This window comes from Mesoplodon densirostris, chromosome 20 (genome assembly GCF_025265405.1).
Source record: "Mesoplodon densirostris isolate mMesDen1 chromosome 20, mMesDen1 primary haplotype, whole genome shotgun sequence".
Lineage (NCBI taxonomy): Eukaryota > Metazoa > Chordata > Mammalia > Artiodactyla > Ziphiidae > Mesoplodon > Mesoplodon densirostris.
In genome coordinates this window covers 13,312,929-13,333,006 of record NC_082680.1, presented here as the reverse complement: position 1 = coordinate 13,333,006, position 20,078 = coordinate 13,312,929, and the positions used below count along the sequence as shown (strand labels likewise).

Sequence of the window (20,078 nt, the reverse complement as noted above, 5' to 3'; positions counted from 1 at the left end):
AAAAAAAAAAAAAAAAAAGTTTTGTTAATAAGTTTGTGAGTTCAAACCAAAAAGTATTAAACCTGTGAAAGAAAAGTTAATAATAAAAGAACATAAAATCAAGTGTCCCAATTATAGGCCATGGAATAATGAAACAGTGTTGAACTTGAATACTCACATAGAGGGGTGAAGAAAATTCTGAAAGCGGAATCAGAACCTTTTAGGCTGGGGCTTCCCTGGTGGTCCAGTGGTTAAGACTTCTCCTTCCAATGCAGGGGGTGTGGGTTTGATCCCTGGTCAGGGGGCTAAGATCCCACATGCCTCGGGGCCAAAAACACCAAAACATAGGGACTTCCCTGGTGGTGCAGTGTTTAAGAATTCACCTGCCAATTCCGGGGGCACGGGTTCCAGCCCTAGTCCCGGAAGATCCCACATGCTGTGGAGCAACTAAGCCCGTGCGCCACAACTAGTGAACCTACGCTCTAGAGCCCACAAGCCACAACTACTGAGCCCATGTGCTTAGAGCCCGTGCTCCACACAAGAGAAGCCACCGCAATGAGAGGCCCACGCGCCGCAACGAAGAGTAGCTTCCGCTCACTGCAACTAGAGAAAGCCCGCACACAGCAACAAAGACCCAACGCAGCCAAAAGTAAATTAATTTAAAAAATAAATAAAACAGAAGCAATATTGTAACAAATTCAATACTTAAAAAAAAAAAAGAAACTTTTAGGCTTCTGGGTGTCATCCACGTGAACATAGACAAGCAGTAACTTTTCTGTGCCCCAATTTCTTCATTTGTAAGATGGGGGTAGTTGATATAGGTAGCTAAGGTCCATTCTAAATTCAGGGTTCTGGGGTTCTGTGAGAATGTGAGAAGGGAAAGTCAGTGGCGACTAGAATTACTAGACATCTTACTTTGGGGGGACTTCCCACTCCCCAGCCTTCCTTTGCTGTATAAATGTCGAAAGGGTATGACTGGAATTAGTTCTTTGGCCTTAGGCTGTTTATCCCTGAATAGGCAGAGAGGGCATTAAAAAGTGGAGTAGTGGAGGAAACCAAAGTTAGGCATTGGCTTTGGCATGAATGGCTCGTGTTTGGAGAGCAGTGAAGTTGACATGACTAGATTTTAAAGTACCTTTCATCCTTTGTAACGGTAAAATGAGGTCAGTTTAGGAAGAATCTGGAGGGCGAAACAGAGGTGGTTTAGAAATGCACCACTTCAGATTTTACCACCTAGATTCTGTAGGAAATAATTAGATACATTATTAGAGGGTGTATCCTGGGAAGAAAAACTAATATAAGAGAAAGAAACGGGATAAGGAAGCATTGATGAGCAGAGAAACCTGTCAGACCTATTGCTAAACTGATAGCAGCATAGGAGGAAATGAAACAGTACGGTATTCAAGGGGAAGATACAGACCCTGTTACCCTCGGTAAGAAAGAGGATGCCCACGCTGGGACTAGTGGCTGCCGGCACATCCCTTGGCAGCACGTTGTTTGTCTTTGCTGGCAGGCTGCAGCAGACGGGGTTCAGATAGGCAGGCAGGAAATCTCAGATACCCTCGGCCCACCACCAGATACTACTGAAGGTTTGAGAAAAGCTCAAATCAACAGAGGCACCAGACTCACGTGAAGAACCTAATGCCTGAAACAGTGTTAAAGGAGCAAGCTCAGCGATTTTAGAGAGGATCTGCCAGGACAGAACTATTTTCACTCGTAAAGCGAAGGCATGATTTGCTTTTCACTCTCTCCTGTCACGTGTGGAGTTTTCCAGGGGCTACATGATGATGACAGCACAACAGAGTGAGTGCAGAAGCAGATATGAGAATCCAGCTGTCTTCTGTTAAGGCAGGCATTAAAATATTTGCAGAAATGTTCAACTCTGCTACTCTTCTCACTAAACTTTTTTATAAAAATGTGATGTTCAGGGCTTCCCTGGTGGCGCAGTGGTTGAGAGTCCACCTGCCGATGTAGGGGACAGGGGTTCGTGCCCCGGTCCGGGAAGATCCCACGTGCCGCAGAGCGGCTGGGCCCGTGAGCCATGGCCGCTGAGCCTGCGCGTCCGGAGCCTGTGCTCCGCAACGGGAGAGGCCACAACAGTGAGAGGCCCGCATACCGCAAAAAAAAAAAAAAAAAAAAAAAAAGTGATGTTCACATTTTATAAAAATGTAAACCAGTGATAAAAATATCACTGAGTTATTGCTATTTTCAGATGAATTAATAAATATCTTAAAATTTTTTTCCTTTTAATTTCTAACATGATAAATATTGATAGATGTAACCCACATAAACATTCTTTGGGGTCCCCAATAATCTTTAGATATAATGAAAGGGTTCTGAGACCAAGAAGTTTAAGAACTTCTATTCTAGAAGAATGGAATTAGAATATAGCATTTGTAGTCTATTAGAGAAAAAAAAATTGATCATAGTCTTCCAAAAGGGGGAAAAATGGGGAAAAAAGAATAATCAAAAAGCATTTTTTAAAGAAATAAAATTGTGAGAAAAGAGATCAAACAATATAATAAATGGTTTTATCAGAAGATAATATCAGAGGGGGTTAAAATTTTTTAATCAAATCCAACCTGCAAAGATATTTAAAATAGTATAGGAAAAATGAAAATAAAGGCTTTGATATGCCAAACAGGTAACAAGGAGAAAATAGAAATATCAATCTTAGTAGTACACAAAATAGAATTCAGGATGTAAAAATAACTGAAAGGGACAAAGAAGAGTGTTTTACATTAATAAACTGACCAAATATACTAAAAAGATTTAATAGCCATTGATTTAAAATGTATAATAAAAGCAAAGCAGAACTAGATGATCAAATTGACAAAGCCATAATCACTGTGGAAGAAATTGGTTAGACCAAATCAGACCAAAAAAAAAAAAAAAAAAAGCATAAACTACCTGCATGTAGACTGCTCTTGACCATGGGTATTTTGTTTGTCTATCACACAAAAAAATTTTTTAAGTGATGAAATATCAGTTTCTGTTGCTACATAACAAATTACCCCAACATTTAGGGTATGGAGAGACTCAAAGGCAGGAGTGACTTGACAGCTGGGGGTCTGGAATCATCTGAGTGCTGGTTTACTCACACATCAGATATCTGGGCTTGGGGTGACTTGAAGACCAGGACTGCTGAGCGGAGGACCCACGTGTGGCCTCTCCCCGTGGCCTGGCTTCTTCACATACCGCAGCCTCAGCCTAGCTGGCTCAGGGCTCCAAGGACAGTGTTCCAGGAAACAAGGCACAAACCTCATCACCTTTTATGACCTAGCCTCGGAAGTCACATAGCATCATTTCTTCCATGTTCTATTGGTTTAAATGGTTATAAACCTTCCCAGGGCATAGACCCTCCTTCTTAATGGGAGGAGTGTCAAATAACATGGACATGTTTCAAAACCTCTTCAGTCCAGCCTCTGGCCATACACTGATTTACATTCCTCCCCAGTGCAAAAGTATGTGCCCCCTTTCCAAATATCCCTCCAACCTGGAGATCCAGGGTTTAAATCGAGTCTAGGTGCAGCTGTGGCTCCTCGGGCGTGGTTCCTCAGTTATAGCTCGAGTACTTTGAAAATCTTCTGGGAGAGACTAGGAAGCTGAAGTAGTAGTTATACTTTTGAACCCCAAAAGTCCTGGCTCATATTCTCTCTAAATTTTGCTTGAAAAATGACCAATTCCATTTTTTAAAATTAATTAATTAATGTATTTATTTATTTATTTTTGGCTGCGTTGGGTCTTTGTTGCTGCACGCGGGCTTTCTCTAGTTGCGGCGAGTGGGGGCTACTCCTTGTTGCGGTGCGTGGGCTTCTCATTGCAGTGGCTTCTCTTGTTGCGGAACACAGGCTCTAGGCATGCAGGCTTCAGTAGTTGTGGCTCGCGGGCTTCAGTAGTTGTGGCTCGTGGGCTTCAGTAGTTGTGGCGCGCGGGCTCGTTAGTTGTGGCTCACGGGCTTAGTTGCTCCATGGCATGTGGGATCTTCCCGGACCAGGGCTCGAACCCGTGTCCCCTCCATTGGCAGGAGGATTCTTAACCACTGCGCCATTAGGGAAGTCCCCCGGTTCCTTTTTTCAGTTCATCTCTTTCTATCCTGTCTTATTATTGTGGTAAAATAAACCATTGATACTTCCAGGATGCTGGAATCCTTGTGCTTGGGCCCCTGGGCCAGCCAGCAAGGCGGGGGTTGGGGGGTGGCCTCTGTCTGTCTCCGTTTTTGCCAAGCCTTGGGCTATATTGTGTTGGTCCACGCCATCACAGGCCTGCCGAGATGCAAAGGAAGGAGACCAGAAGAATGTCACAGAAGTTCTCATCTGACAGGATGTTCATAAAGAAGACAAAGAAGTTCAGTAAACTTAGTTATTATTCCTTGAATTGTCACCTCTCAATTATAAGAGCTGGATTTTTTTTAAACCTTTAAAAATCATTTTAAAAAGCAAATATTGATTTTTTAAAATAGGGGTCATGAATATGCCTACAGGATGGATTTTTTTTAAGAACAAATATTATGTGAATAAGGACCTTATATGACTTGGGATAAATTTTCCATTAATAACATTACACATAAAATTTTTAAATGCTGTCGTATCTCAATTAGCTTAGGTGCAAGTTAAGCTGGTACTTCCAGTAAATGGTGTTAGATGAGTCAAGAAGTGGCTCTAGCTATGATGGACATATTGAAATACTGTAAAGAGTTTGAGCAAAATTGTTTCATGAAAGAAAATTAGGAAAAAGCAATATTTCTTAAATGTGTGACTTTAAATATGTACATATTTATATAAATACGTTTGTAGCCCTGAAAGTTTATTCAGGTTAACTTTTTTTAGATCTTAATTGGAAAGACAATGGATTATATATTGGAGGTTGCCATGTACTAAAGCACACAGCAGCCACTTTAGAAAAATGTGCTAGTGATACCTGGTGTCAGTAAATAACATCCAACATATACTTCTCCATCAAGGAGAGTTAGAATGCTATCTTTTTAAATGAATTAGACTGAAATTCTTCCTTTCTTTGATTTTTTAGCTATTGCCTTCTTTTATTTTTAAAACCTTTTTTAAAATGATATTAGGAAAATAGCTTACTTTTAATTCCCTCTAGAATTTAATTTTAAAGGCTCTCATAAATGGCTAAATTAATCAAGAAACCTTTTTAAATTCTACAAAATGGATATTTCTTGGAAGAAGATACTTCAATTATATGTAGTACAAATATATCTTTTTATTTTATTTATTTTTTATACAGCAGGTTCTTATTAGTCATCCACTTTATACACATCAGTGTATACATGTCAATCCCAATCTCCCAATTCATACCCCCCCCACGCCCCCCACTTTCCCCACTTGGTGTCCATACATTTGTTCTCTACATCTGTGTCTATTTCTGCCTTGAAGACTGGTTCATCTGTACCATTTTTCTAGATTCCACATATATGCATTAATATATGATACTTGTTTTTCTCTTTCTGACTTACTTCACTCTGTATGACAGTCTCTAGGTCCATCCACGTCTCTACAAATGACCCAATTTCTTTCCTTTTTATGGCTGAGTAATATTCCATTGTATATACATACCATATCTTCTTTATCCATTCCTCTGTCAAAGGGCATTTAGGTTGCTTCCATGACCTGGCTATTGTAAATAGTGCTGCAATGGACATTGGGGTGCATGTGTCTTTTTCAAGTATGGTTTTCTCTGGGTATATGCCCAGTAGTGGGATTGCTGGGTCATATGGTAGTTCTATTTTTAGTTTTTTAAGGAACCTCCATACTGTTCTCCATAGTGGCTGTATCAATTTACATTCCCACCAACAGTGCAAGAGGGTTCCCTTTTCTCCACACCCTCTCCAGCATTTGTTATTCTGCTATTGATTCCTTCTAGTGTATTTTTCATTTCAGTTATTGTATTGTTCATCTGTGTTTGTTTGTTCTTTAATTCTTCTAGGTGTTTGTTCTTTCATTCTTCTGGGTCTTTGTTAAACATTTCTTGCATCTTCTTGATCTTTGCCTCCATTCTTTTTCTGAGGTCCTGGATCATCTTCACTATCATTATTCTGAATCCTTTTTCTGGAAAGTTGCCTATCACTTCATTTAGTTGATTTTCTGGGGTTTTATCTTGTTCCTTCATCTGGTACATAGTCCTCTGCCTTTTCACTTTGTCTGTCTTTCTATGAATGTGGTTTTCATTCCATAGGCTGCAAGATTGTAGTTCTTCTTGCTTCTGCTGTCTGCCCTCTGGTGGATGAGTCTATCTAAGAGGCTTGTTCAAGTTTCCTGATGGGAGGGACTGGTGGTGGGTAGAGCTGGGTGTTGCTCTGGTGGGCAGAGCTCAGTAAAACTTTAATCTGCTTGTCTGCTGATGGGTGGGGCTGGGTTCCCTCCCTGTTGGTTGTTTGGCCTGAGGCGACCCAGCACTGGAGCCTGTGGGCTCTTTGGTGGGGCTAATGGCAGACTCTGGGAGGGCTCATGCCAAGGAGTACTTCCCAGTACTTCTGCTGCCAGCGTCCTTGTCCCCAAGGTGAGCCACAGCCACCCCCGCCTCTGCAGGAGACCCTCCAACACTAGCAGGTAGGTCTGGCTCAGTCTCTAGTGGGGTCACTGCTCCTTCCCCTGGAGCACACACTACCTTGTGTGTGCCCTCCAAGAGTGGAGTCTCTGTTTCCCCCAGACCTGTTGAAGTCCTGCAATCAAATCCCGCTAGGCTTCAAAGTCTGATTCTCTGGGAATTCCTCCTCCCGTTGCCGGACCCCCCAGGTTGGGAAGCCTGACGTGGGGCTCAGAATCTTCACGCCAGTGGGTGGACTTCTGTGGTATAAGTGTTCTCCAGTTTGTGAGTCACCCACCCAGCGGTTATGGGATTTGATTTGATTGTGATTGCGCCCCTCCTACCGTCTCACTGCAACTTCTCCTTTGTCCTTGGATGTGGGGTATCTTTTTTGGTGAGTTCCAGTGTCTTTCTGTCGATGATTGTTCAGCAGTCAGTTGTGATTCCGGTGCTCTCATCGCAAGAGGGAGTGAGCGCACGTCCTTCTACTCTGCCATCTTGAACCCCATATATATCTTTCTAAATGGGTTCCTATTCAGGTTTTGTCTTTAGTGTGGTATGGTTTTCAACAAATTACCAACCACTAATTTCCTAATTTTTCCTGTCAGGAAGCCACTGTTAATCATTTTTTTTAAGTTTCTGTAATCTTTGATAGTGTTCAGTTTAAGCTTTGGGAGGTAGATTTACAGGTTTTGTGACTTTGCTCAAAGGATTTAACCTTTTTGCACCAGTCACATTTTTAAATGGAGTTTAAAATGCCTCTTTGCCTTACAGCACTGTGCTTTTAACAGTATAAAATACTAAGGAAGTAAAAGAGTTTACATAAAGCTACACTCTAATAAAAACAAGTAATGGTTACTCTAAAAAAATACTGTTAAAACAAAACAAATGTACCATTCTGTTAATCTGATATAATGTATTCATTTTTAGCACAGACTTAAGCCAAAACACTGAGCCAGCTTAATATTTTTAGAAACTTCTGACAAATGTTTAGTAATAATTGTGACTTACTGAAAATTGTTATGATAATGAAAATTTAAGAATTTAGCATGTTGATAAAAGCTTCATTTGATAATCGTAGTATGGAAAATATTTTTCTTTGTTAAAAACTCCTTTTATATAATGTATTTATTTGGCTTTTGTTTAGTCAGGAATAAAAGCTTGACTTTTACAATACAAGTATTTGTTTTAATGCCAATATTAAGGTCATAAATCTTGTGTAGTAAAATATTTTCAGGTTAAGTTGAAGGTTTCAGAATATTCTGGGTTTGCTTTTGCCATTTTCTGGCCATTGTCTGCATTGCTGAGGACATTTTATTTTTTGAAGTATACCCTCCAACCAACAAAAACCATCTCAACTAAGGATTGTGTCAGTGCACTCCACCAGAGGTTTCTAACTTTTAAACTGCCTTAGGAGAACATAAAACGAATGTGACAAAGGCATTTTCCATAAATTATACTGGCAGTGTACAACCAGTGCCATGAACATTTCTCATTAAAATATTTTCATGGTTTTATGTTAGCATTTTATTCCCAAAGAACCCAACGAGCATAAAACTCTAAGCTGCCTCTGAATTTTTTTTCTACCCAATTGTAGTCTGGATGTCACTGGCATTATTTCATACATCCCTTTTCATGAATTAATGTAGTTTCCATTTATAGGAGCTAAAGCATATACCATCATATTTCTGTGCTACTTTGTTTAGCCATTTTCCCTTTTTTTGCTCACTTCTGTAGCTTTTCTGCAATTAGATAAAAAGGGACCAGAAAAACATCACTTTGATCAGCCTTCAGTAGCACCTAGGAAAAACTACTCTTTCACAAGAGAGGAGGTGAGACAGATTGATCGGGAAAATCAGAGGCTTTTGAAAGAACTGTCGAGACAGGCTGAAAAACCAGGAAGCAAAAGTACGATTCCAAGAAGATCGACTGGTCCTCCCCCTAAGTTATATCACAGTGCTCTCAACAGACAGAGGGAACAACAGAGGATTGAAAGAGAAAATTTGGTAAGTAACTGAGGTTTTTTTAGTCATCAAAGAAAATGCATTTGTACTGATTTGTTAGTCCAACTTTCAGGAAACCCAATACAGCTAAAGTTTCTAACTTGCTTATATAAAAGTAGGAATAGATATGTATGGCCTGAAAAACATGATGAGCTATGAGACTGGAAGGTACAATGTGTGCTTTTTTATCCAGGAAACTATATTTTAAGGGAATATTAAATGAAAATACTGAAAGCTCCATTATTTATTTGACTATATCTGTGAAATCACTATAGTAGTACAGGAAATGGTGTCCAAGGGTGAGATACATATCTCTTCTGGAGAGCTAAATCTATTTCACTTCATTTTATCCTCGAAAGCTAAAATAATTTATATATCATTTATTTTAAATAATAAATACATTCTCAGAGAGGTCAAATTTGTTGCCCTGCTGCTTGAATGTATGAAAGACATTGATTGTTACAAACCACATAAGTACCCTTTGATGTCCTAAGGAATATATATGGAAACTGTTGAAAATCTTCACATTAAAAACTATTTATTCATAGCATATCATTTTCTTTATAAAATGCAATTCATAGTAATTGCTGATATTTATTGAGCTCTTTAATGCTGGGCATTGTTCTAAGTGTCTTCTAAATATTAGCTTATTGAATCCTGACAATAATTCTTTCAGATAGGTACTTTATTTTTATCCACACCTTACAAATGGAATAATTGAGACCTAAAAGGGTTAAATAATTAACCCATGGACAAGGAGCTGGTAAGGAAGTGGCTAAGCCAAGATTTTAAACCCAGGTAGCATCTTAAACTAAAATTAGACCCTTAATGAGCACATACATTTGGAGCTAAAATAATTGGTAAAGCTATTATTAAAATTATGAGAATAATTCGCAAAATTCACCCTGATTATGTTTCATCATCAGTACAGTTCTATTTAACTATGTACTTAACCTGAACTTGCAAGAGTAACAACTCTTGTGAATTTCTTTGTTACCATGACTACCACCAGGAGTTGGCCAGCTGGGTTGGTATATTTACAAAAATAGTAAACTCTTGGGCCCTTCAGGAGAGTCACGCAGAATGTGGCAGGAAGTAGGTAACAGCAAAACAAGTTGAAGTGAAGTTGGTGGGTAGTGAGCTACATGATAACTTCCTGCATGTCACTGGCAGTTTCAAGATTCATTCATGATTTAAGAAACTTTGGAATTAGTGTGTGTCACGAACATCTGGTTTTATGTTATTTCGCTCTCCCACATGGCTCTGGAGTCTGTTTTGTTTATTTCACAAGCAGTTGCACAGTGCACACTGTTTTACGATTTTAGGTAATTTAATCCTCACATCAACCTGACGACACAGTTACTGTTGTTGTGGAGGAGAAAATGAGACACTGAGGAGGGCGCAGGGACTTCCTCAAGGTTACACAGCGAGCAGGTGGCAGAATCATGTCCCGGTCACCTAGCTTTGGGGTAACTTTTTTTTAACAGCTTTTTAGAGATATAATTCACATACCATACTCATTTAAAGTGTACAATTCATAAGTTGTAGTAAAATATATGTAACATAAAATTTGCCATTTTGTTTTTAAGTGATTGATTCAGTGGCATGAGTTACATTCACAGTGTTGGGCAACCATCACTACTACTTATTTCCAAAACTCTTCTGATCACTCCATACAGAAACTCTGCACCAAACAATAACACTCCGCTCTCCCTTCTCCTCAGCCCTTGGTAACCTCTAATCTACCTTCTCTCTCTAAATCTGCCTATTCTAGATATTTCTTCTAAGTGGAATAATAGAATATTTGTCATTTTGTGTCTGGCTTACTTCACTTAGCATGTTTTCGAGGTTCATCCATGTTGTAGCCTGTATCAGAACTTCATTCCTTTTTGTGGCTGAATAATATTCCATGTATGTATGTGCCACATTTTGATTCCCCATTCACCTGATGGTGGACACTTGGGTTGTTTCCACATTTTGGCTATTGTGAGTAATGCTGCACGGAACACTGACTACAAGTATCTGTTCAGGTCCCTGCTTTCCGTTCCTTTGGGTGCATACCTAAGAGTGGAATTGCTGGCTGGTAATTCTGTGTTTATCTTTTTGAGGAACTTGGGTTTACTTTTGAGAAGCTGAAGCCATACTGTCTAGTGGCTTTACTAGTATGAACAGCATGAAAACCGTTAAGCAGCTTCTGTTTACAGCTTTTATCATCTCCCATATCAGTTGTACATCTAAGCTGTGGAAAATTACTGCTATTTTATTCTTTTTACTTTGTATGCTTAGTAATATGTATATGTGAGCATATTTTTCTACATTTCATAGTAAGGTCTTATTTGTTATACTCTAGGACAGTAGAATATAATGTGAACCACATGTATAATTTAAATTTTTCTAGTAACCACGTTAGAAAGGTCAAAGAAACAGGTGAGATTATTCTGCTATAATATTTTAACTGACTAAATCAAAAATATTACATTTTAACATGTAATCAATATAAAAAATTGATATTTTACCTTTTTTGGTACTAAGTCTTTGAAATCTGTTGTATATTTTATACTTAGAGCACATCTCAATTTGGACTAGCCGCGTTTTAAATGCTCTGTAGCTACATATGGCTTGTGGCTTTGGGCAGTGCAGCTCTGAAACAAAAGCTTAATTCATAAGAAGTGGAAAAAGTAGCTTAAAGCTAAACAGAAAAATAAACATAATTTATTATAAAATATTATTACATTATTTTAAGGAAAAGTAATCTTCCAGATTTATGCTTAACTCTTCATCGTCTATACCAAAATAAAACTAATTCTATACCTTTTTAAATTTTTTCTTGGCTATTCCTTTGCAGTTATTCTTCATACTAACTGATTTTTTTCTTTATAAAAAGTATTTTTATTAAATTTTTGTTGGAATTGTGTTGACTTTACATTTTAATTGCAGAGTGTTTGGCACTCTTAAAATATTACCTTTCTATCTAGAAATATGGTATGTCTTTCCATTTACTCAAGCCTTCTTATACTCTACCTTAGTAAGGTTTTATAGTTTTCTTTAAAACTATATATTTTTATGCTATTGCCATGAAATTTTTCATTACATTTTCTAATTGGTTACTTTTGTAAACCATCACTTTTTGTGTATTTGTTATATAAGCAGCCACCTACCAAATCCTTATTTAGAGCCACATTGGCTCTAATAGTTCCTCAGTGTGAGATGATATACTTGTTAACCTGTTTACTAAACTGTTCATCGTCAAAACACACATGCATGGGTACAGAAGTGCTCACACAGCACTTTTGTGTCAGGTGTACTGCACTAGCAGGGTCCATTACTTTATAATTTTCATGATTTATAATCCTTCATTTGCTCCATCTCCAGTGATAGAGGCCAGTTCAGATGGCTAACAGGCATGATGACTAAAGCAGTTCTGTTCCAGTACTCTCAAATTAGTTCCTTAGTAATCCAGAGGCTGTTAGACTTGAGACAAAGCAGTGCTGTGCAGAAGAGGTAGAAAAGGAGAGCCCTCTATCCAGTAGAGGGCGTGCTTGCTACATATAGACTCAATTAGAACTTCATTATTTCAAAAGGGAACAAATTTTTTAATTCATGAATTTTGAAATATTCTTGTTAAACCATGTCTCTTTATATTCATTTAGACATAATATGAATTCTGTTTTTATGAAAGAGTGCAAGAATAACCTTAGCAGAAGGAGAAGGGGTCAGTGAGGATACTTAGTTTATAGTTTCACCTTACTCTAAAAGTAATGAGGCTATTTCATGCTCTTAAATGTATGTATGTCAGTTTCCTGAGCTGTGAAAAGGGAGTGGGGAGAGGAGTAATTGAATAAAGTAAACCATAATCTTTCCACTCAGGAGTTACTGTGTTAAAATATTATTTTTAAAGTAAAAGTAACGCATGTATAGGGTTGGCCAAAAAGTTTGTTCAGGCTTTTGTAACATCTTATGGAAAAACCCGAACGAAGTAAGTCAGAAAGAGAAAGACAAATACCATATGCTAACACATATATATGGAATTTAAGAAAAAAAAATGTCATGAAGAACCTAGGGGTAAAACAGGAATAAAGACACAGACCTACTTGAGAATGGACTTGAGGATATGGGGAGGGGGAAGGGTAAGCTGTGACAAAGCGAAAGAGAGGCATGGACATATATACACTACCAAACGTAAGGTAGATAGATAGTGGGAAGCAGCCGCATAGCACAGGGAGATCAGCTCGGTGCTTTGTGACTGCCTGGAGGGGTGGGATAGGGAGGGTGGGAGGGAGGGAGACGCAAGAGGGAGGGGATATGGGAACAGATGTATATGTATAACTGATTCACTTTGTTATAAAGCAGAAACTAATAAAATAAATACATAAATAAATAATTAAAAAAAGAAAGAAAAACCCGAACGAACGTTTTGGCCAACCCAATGTAAATTTATAAAGTTCACACCAGTCTTAAAAACATTAAATGAGCAATAAAATCCTTCCTCCCTCTTCTGTTCTTTGTCTGCTGGTTTAGGGAGGTAATTTTAGATAGATGTGAAAACTATTAGAGAGAGAGTGATATGTTGTCACAAAGATGAAGGTTTATAGCAAATCTCATACCAAGTATGAGTATTACCTGTGGATTAGTCAGTACCTTTGTTCCAAGGTCTTGAAATAATTTACAGTTCACTCACTTTGGTTTTCCTCCTCTGCTTAATGTCTATTATCTCCTTCCATAGAAGAAAGCAAGCTAATGATAACTGAATACGACTCCAGCTATAGACAAATATGTAGAACAGTCCTGATTATCCCAGACTGTAGGACACTTGTCACTCTTTAATGTCCTTCAGGGTCTTTGCTTTTTCACTTTAGAAACAATAAAGCAACTCTCCTCTGCCAACAGCTGCAGAAATCATTAACTCACTGTTTGTCCATTCATTTGTTTTAACCTTTCTACCTCAGAAGACAGGCTTCAGGCTGGGTTAATTTTCTTTCGAAAAAGAATGATACCTCCTAGATAGAACAGAGATATTTGAACAAACTGTTTGGATTCATTATTAGAATCTGATTTGAGTAGCAGTTCTAAGATTTTGTAAACCATAAATGGGAGTATAAGTAACCATTCTTACATTTTTCAATCCATTAAACAGATATTTGTTTAATGTCTGCTATGAGCTATGTAAGAAACTGGAATGGATATAAGAAAAAATATAAAATACTGCCCTGTCATTTAATATATAACTTAGCTATGAAGGTAATACTAGAGTGTGTCAAACAACTAGAAAATAATCAGAGCACTATTAAGGATAGCAATTAATATTTAGTAAGTCCATACTATATGCCAGGCACTGTTCTGAGCATTTTATATGCATTATCTCACTTAGTACCCTAAACTGACTCTTTGAGTTTTATTTCATTGTTAATATCACTATTAAGTCTTTTGACCAAGGTCACACAATCAATGGCAGAGCAAAAGGTTTAAATCCAGGTCTTTCTGACTAGAAAACTTATATTTTTTTATCACTCAGTTACAAGTGTTACAGTATTTGACCTATCATTTTTAAGTCTTACTCAGGAGTTATAAATTGATGACTAGATTGAAATGTATATACTTTTGATTTTAGGGTTTCTACTGTAATCCTTCACATTTTTATCAATATATTGTTTCTACAAGTAAGAGCTGTTTGTATCTGAAATCATTCCTTTAGCTTTTGTGAGCTTGTTGTGTTCATATCGCACACAGATACATGGCACGGTTCCATGTGATTTGGATAGCTGAACCAAACATTGCTCTCTTATTTCCCCAGGTTTCTGCATGTAAACTTGATAAGTGACATATCAGCATTACAGAATGGGTTTACTTTTTGCCTTATTGTTAACTTATTTCAAAATTGATTTTGATCACACTACTTTATATGTTTTATATCTGATAAATAAGCATTGCAATTTTCTTAAAGTTTGTAAAAGAAAAATATCAACCAAATGAATAAATTTAGGGAATTAGCAGTTTATCTAAAAAACATTGAGACTTCTACCAGCAAAAAAACAAAATTAGTAGGTAACTGAAAATACCAAGTTTTCTGTGCTGCCATTCTACCGTGCACAGCTCAATAGGTAGTTAATAGGGTAATCAGATAAAACAGCGAATGTTCTCTACCCAATAAAATACATTGATGATGTGATACCCAGCAAGTTCCTTACTCAGTTATAAACTGCAGGTGGAGGAGATATATTAGTTGGTAGGTCTTGGCACCTAAATTGTACAGGTTCTCTGTCTACAAAGAGAGAAAGACAGCATGTTATGATGGAAAGACCGTAGACTTCATAGTCAGGTGGAACCACAGATAAATCCTGACTCTGAACTCAGCAAAGAGAACCGTTACTCTAATTGTGTAAGACTTCACTGAGGAGTTGGCTCTTTTCTAGCTTTTGAAGGCTCAGAACTGAAGAAGGGCATTTCATGCAGGAAGATGAGCTGGCAGGCTGAGTCCTCTGGGTGGGTCCGGCTGCTGCTTCCTGTGTCCTGCGCCTCTGCCGTTCTTCGTCTGCAAGCTCCTTTCACTCTACAACCCTTGCTCTCCTTTCCTCGATAGCTCTTCCCTGAATATTCTGGCTTCTCTAGATTCGCGCAGGAACACTGATAATGGAGCCTCAGAATAGCAGGGCGGGAGGGGGCTGATAACAGTTGAGAACAAGTTCTGGAGACAGTTGGTGGTGGTGAACTGTAGGCTTAAAAATGGTTAAAATGGTAAATCTTATGTGGATTATACCACAATGCAAAGAAAAAACTAAGCTGAGGGAGAAGGAAAAAAGATGGTCCAGAGAAGACTTGTCCTATGACTAAACTCATGAGGCTAACTTAATAATGTGAATTTTAGTGCAGGACAGCATTCTCTTTTCAAATAAAGATCAACTTGCTACAGAGAAAGTTTAAGTCAATAAAGAAAATAATAAAACACAACCATGGATCAATTCTCTAATCCATTTGGTCTACTTAAATATTCCTTTCTCACCGAAGCCTGTGAAAATCAAACAAAAGAAACTCTTTCACCTTCTGATTTGTGAAGGAAGGATTATGAATAAAATTAGGGACATTACACATTAGCCTCTGTTACAGAATCGTATTAATGCACATACCATGCTACTGGATACTGTCTTGCCTTGGCTAGTTGGTTTATACAATCTTTAAAAAGCTTTATGTTCTATAGTAGTTGATTTCAAACTTCTTAAGAGCAAACACTTTTTTTTCCCAAACAATTTTATGCAGAATCTTCAATATATAAAACAGACAATACAGAAAGCATAGTTGGGTCGGTAGAAATTAGGAGTGGGAGACCTGAGAGGCCGGCCCATTGGCCTTTCCTCAACGTCCTAGGAGCCCTGAGGCACCACTGGAAAGTAAACAGGTTGACAGTCACTGCTCTGTGCGTATGTATAGATAGAACTTATAATAGTAGCTTAGATACGTTCACAGTCATTTCTAGGGTTGAACACTGGGCTCTTAGCATTATTGCTCACATTATGTCATTTCTATGAGAAAATCAGGTTTAATGTATTTCAGCTTACAGCACCTTTTCTAAGATTGTAACCCGACAAAGAAGAGAGATATGCCTACAGTTGGTTGTTAAAATCATAGTGGTTTTGGTTAGCCATAAGATAGGTGAAAACCCTTAGATTTTCCTGAAAGTACATTATTTGAAATATTTTTTCACAGTGACTTAAAGTCTTTTCTACTTTATTTTGTGAATTTCAAGTTCTAGAAAGTATTCGCCTTTTTTAAAAACTATTGCTATTTATCTGACGTTGGCTTTTAAATTGGTTGTCTTTAAATGAAGGCTTTACTGAAACGGCTTGAAGCTGTGAAACCAACAGTTGGTATGAAACGCTCAGAACAGCTGATGGACTATCACCGCAACATGGGTTATCTCAGCTCATCCCCGACCTCCAGACGAGTGAGGTCCACTCTTGGCCAGTACAGCCCGTTAAGTAAGCATACTCAAAATTATTTTGTACTTGTTCGTGTCTTTTGTCCTTTTAAAAACATATAACTTCGGTTCTTATGATAGAGTTTTAAAATGCTGACTTCTGGAATGCAATCTGTTTTTCACTGGCATGCTTTGTTTTATTTGTGTTACTTCATTAATTTCAGGTTTCATTTACAGTGTATAATGGCAGCATAGGAAGGAAACCAGGAGAAAAAACAATTGAAAATATCAGTTATCTCTTAGATAATGGAGGAGAGACTTTTACTTTCAATATGTTTATTTAAGGAAGAAATGAACAGATATGCTATTTAAAAGTTGCTGAAACATTCTCTTTAGCCAGTTAAGAATTTTTAGTAGTATATTCCAGCCCTAATATGTGCTTTTTCTTCCTCATTGGCAACTAAAAGAAGAATCAGCAATCTGTAGTCATCAGATTAATCCCTCTTAATGCTTAATATATGATCCGTTACATGCCTGGCTGGTAGTGTGTCCCGGAGAACGCAGGTGGGGGTGACCACTGAGTGCTAGAGTGTGTGACGCATGGAAAGGCCAGACCTTTTTCCTTACAGAAGTCTGTGCTGTTAATTCGTGTATATGTTCAAAACTATAAAGTCTGGGGCTTCCCTGGTGGCGCAGTGGTTGAGAGTCTGCCTGCCGATGCAGGGGGCACGGGTTCGTGCCCTGGTCCGAGAAGATCCCACATGCCGTGGAGCGGCTGGGCCCGTGAGCCATGGCCGCTGAGCCTGCGCGTCCGGAGCCTGTGCTCCACAACGGGAGAGGCCACAACAGTGAGAGGCCCGTGTACCGCAAAAAAAACAAAACAAAAAAAAAAAAACTGTAAAGTCTGTAGAAGCTAATCCTAAGAGAAAGTTGGAACCGCTTGTAATCTTAAACACTCAAATGACTAGTAATTCCATTCACTCATCCTTCAAGCATCATTTCCTTGGCAGAGTTCATGACTAAGAAAGGGTCTTATTCCAGTTACTCACACTTAGTATTATACCTTGAAAGCAGTAAATTATTTGTTGAATAAATGTGTAAATGGTTATACATAGAGATTTTTTTTCCCACTTGAATCCTTTGAGAAGCTTTTAAAAACATTTATTCCCACCCCAAATCTATTGAATCAAAATGCCCTAATACAGAGTTTGGGCATGTTTGTTATTATATTTTTAAGTTCCACGGGGAATTCAGAAATACATTCCTGGTTGAGAATCAAATTAGACTATTAAAAACACCTGTGAGACAGGGAAGAAAATTTTGTTCTGGGCTTCAGGATAGGAGAGGAAGTTTATTAGATGATGATTTATATATTTAGTTTAAATAATTCAAATCATTTCTTATTCTTTATATATTTTCAGGAGGGGCTTCCAGGACATCCAGTGCTACCAGTGATCTCAGTTGTAAGAGTGAGCAATCAGCTTTTGACACATCCAGTGGCCTGTTGCTAAGACCTAAGCCCCCTAATGTCCGTACAGCTTGGTTATAAAAACTCTTTTTACTTTAAACATTGATCATCAAATTCTTATTGAAGTGCTTTTGTACATTACTATCATTCTCTGTATAAACATCTAAATACTGCTTTAAGCAATTTAAGGTGTACAACAGTGACTTGTAATTTATTGTAATTTGATGCAAAATTGTTTTGAAAAAGACAATTTAATATAAAATCAGTGTTTCCTGTGAGGAGGAGTTTATATGAGACTTGTATGTATTGTACAGAGAAATGGTAGTTTGCCGGTGTATTTTCTCAACATAGAAATTGGTTCAGCTGTCAGACTGACAGAACAGTTGTGATAGCATCGTTGAACATTGGACCCAAGATGTTAGCTATATAGTTTGTGTTTGTTGTTTTTTTCATTTCTTGTAAGCTTTATACCATGAGCATAGCTCCTGACTGACTTTGTTTTCTCTTTGCTTCAGAACTTGGGCAGTGTGACTTAAACTTAATTGTAAGATAGTTATTATGAAACAAATCTTGAAATTTGTTTTTATTGGTGGAGCTGATTTAGATTTGATGAGCAGATTGAGTGAAGCTTGAACTGGGGCAATCCTTGTGATTCACCAGAGGTGCCTACTACTTCTGTAGAAGAGAACTGAGTTAGATCTCAAACACGTTATCAGCCATTCTGAACCATTTCAAACTGTGAGCATTAGAAAGCTCAACTTAGAAGCTCCTCTTTCATGTTTTTATATATTCAGGGAAAGTAGTTAATGATTCTGAGAAATTAGGTTTCTTTAGAGCTACTGCATTGTGAATAGTTTGTCCAAGGACCAGATCATCATAAGCAAAAGCAAGTATCTATTGAATCAGCAAAATAGCACCACCAGTTTGAAGAGCCAAGAAGCAGATCCTGAGTTGTGTCAGGACAGTGTTTTAAGTGATGCTGTTAATGAGTTGTGTTATACTTAGAGTTTATTGTTTTAAGTGAGGAGAAAAGAAAGAAATGCATTGTCTCGCAGCTTTAGAAATTCCAGCTAGTGTTCTTAAGGGCTGAAAAAGAAAACTAAAAATATGAATGATAAAGGGGAAAAAAATCACATTTGTTGAGGCTACTTTAAATATCAGCTAACTTTCTTGCTTTGTTATGGTTTGGGCATTTGTGTTGAATCCTGGAAGTATCATTTTTATCAGTCCCACTTTTAAAGTCCTAATAATCTTAAATGGAATTAGTAATGGCGAGTAGAGTGTAATATAGTTGACTTTTAAAATTAGAATATTTTTCTGTCAATCTATATAGGCTCTTATATTATATAGCAAAGTATATCTAGGTCATGTTGCTCCTGCTGTCCTAATTATCACTGTTTTCATTACTGGCCTTTTCTGTATACCTTAAAATGTATCGGAAAGTTTCTATATTAAATGCCAAATCTTTCCTTTTCTTAGTGTGAATATTTGATCTGTAACCACAGTAAGATTTGTTTTTTGTTTTTCTGGGTTAACTCAAGCTCTGTAGTGTGCACGCCGGACTTACTTTTCTTCATACCTTTGGCAGTAAGCCAAACTGCATTTTACTGAACATCAATTCAGAATTTCTTGGTCTTAGTTTGTATTGATAGATTTTGTTTAGGATAGGGCCCGTGAAACGTGGGAAGAAGGGATTAAAGAAGGGGTTAAAAAATTTGTGTGAACACAACCTGACTGTGAGGTTTTTCTGCTGCTTTCTTTGAGCTTATAATGTTCGTTCGCTGTTATCTGATATTCTGTTCTGGTGAACAGATTTTTCCATCACTTAGTGCTCCGCTTTATATATAAATTTTGGCTATACTAAACCAAGGTTTCTGTTTTGTTTTTTAACTTATTGCACTTTTAATGTTTGTATAACAACCTGTCTTTAAGGAGTGATATGATAATGTTGAATTTAAAATTCAGCATTTGAATATCTGCTCAATAGTGAGTTAGCCATTTTTTTTTTTTTTTTTTTTTTTTTTTTTGCGGTAGGCGGGCCTCTCACCGCTGTGGCCTCTCCCGCTGCAGAGCACAGGCTCCGGATGCGCAGGCCCAGCGCCCATGGCTCACGGGCCCAGCCGCTCCGCGGCATGCGGGATCCTCCCGGACAGGGGCACGAACCCGTATCCCC

General features: G+C 37.9%; 1 protein-coding gene across 2 annotated transcripts in view; it reads left to right on the top strand.

The window, feature by feature from the left end:
• The window catches only part of CFAP97 (cilia and flagella associated protein 97), a 35,568-nt gene extending 15,792 nt beyond the window's left edge, over positions 1 to 19,776 (top strand). For both annotated transcript variants that reach the window (XM_060086143.1, XM_060086142.1), the window contains exons 3-5: positions 8,263 to 8,531; positions 16,348 to 16,498; positions 17,859 to 19,776. In XM_060086143.1, coding sequence (XP_059942126.1) covers positions 8,263 to 8,531; positions 16,348 to 16,498; positions 17,859 to 17,986 — 548 coding nt within the window. In that variant the 3' untranslated portion in view covers positions 17,987 to 19,776. The remainder of the gene's footprint in view (positions 1 to 8,262; positions 8,532 to 16,347; positions 16,499 to 17,858) is intronic.
• The last annotated feature ends 302 nt before the right edge of the window (positions 19,777 to 20,078 follow it).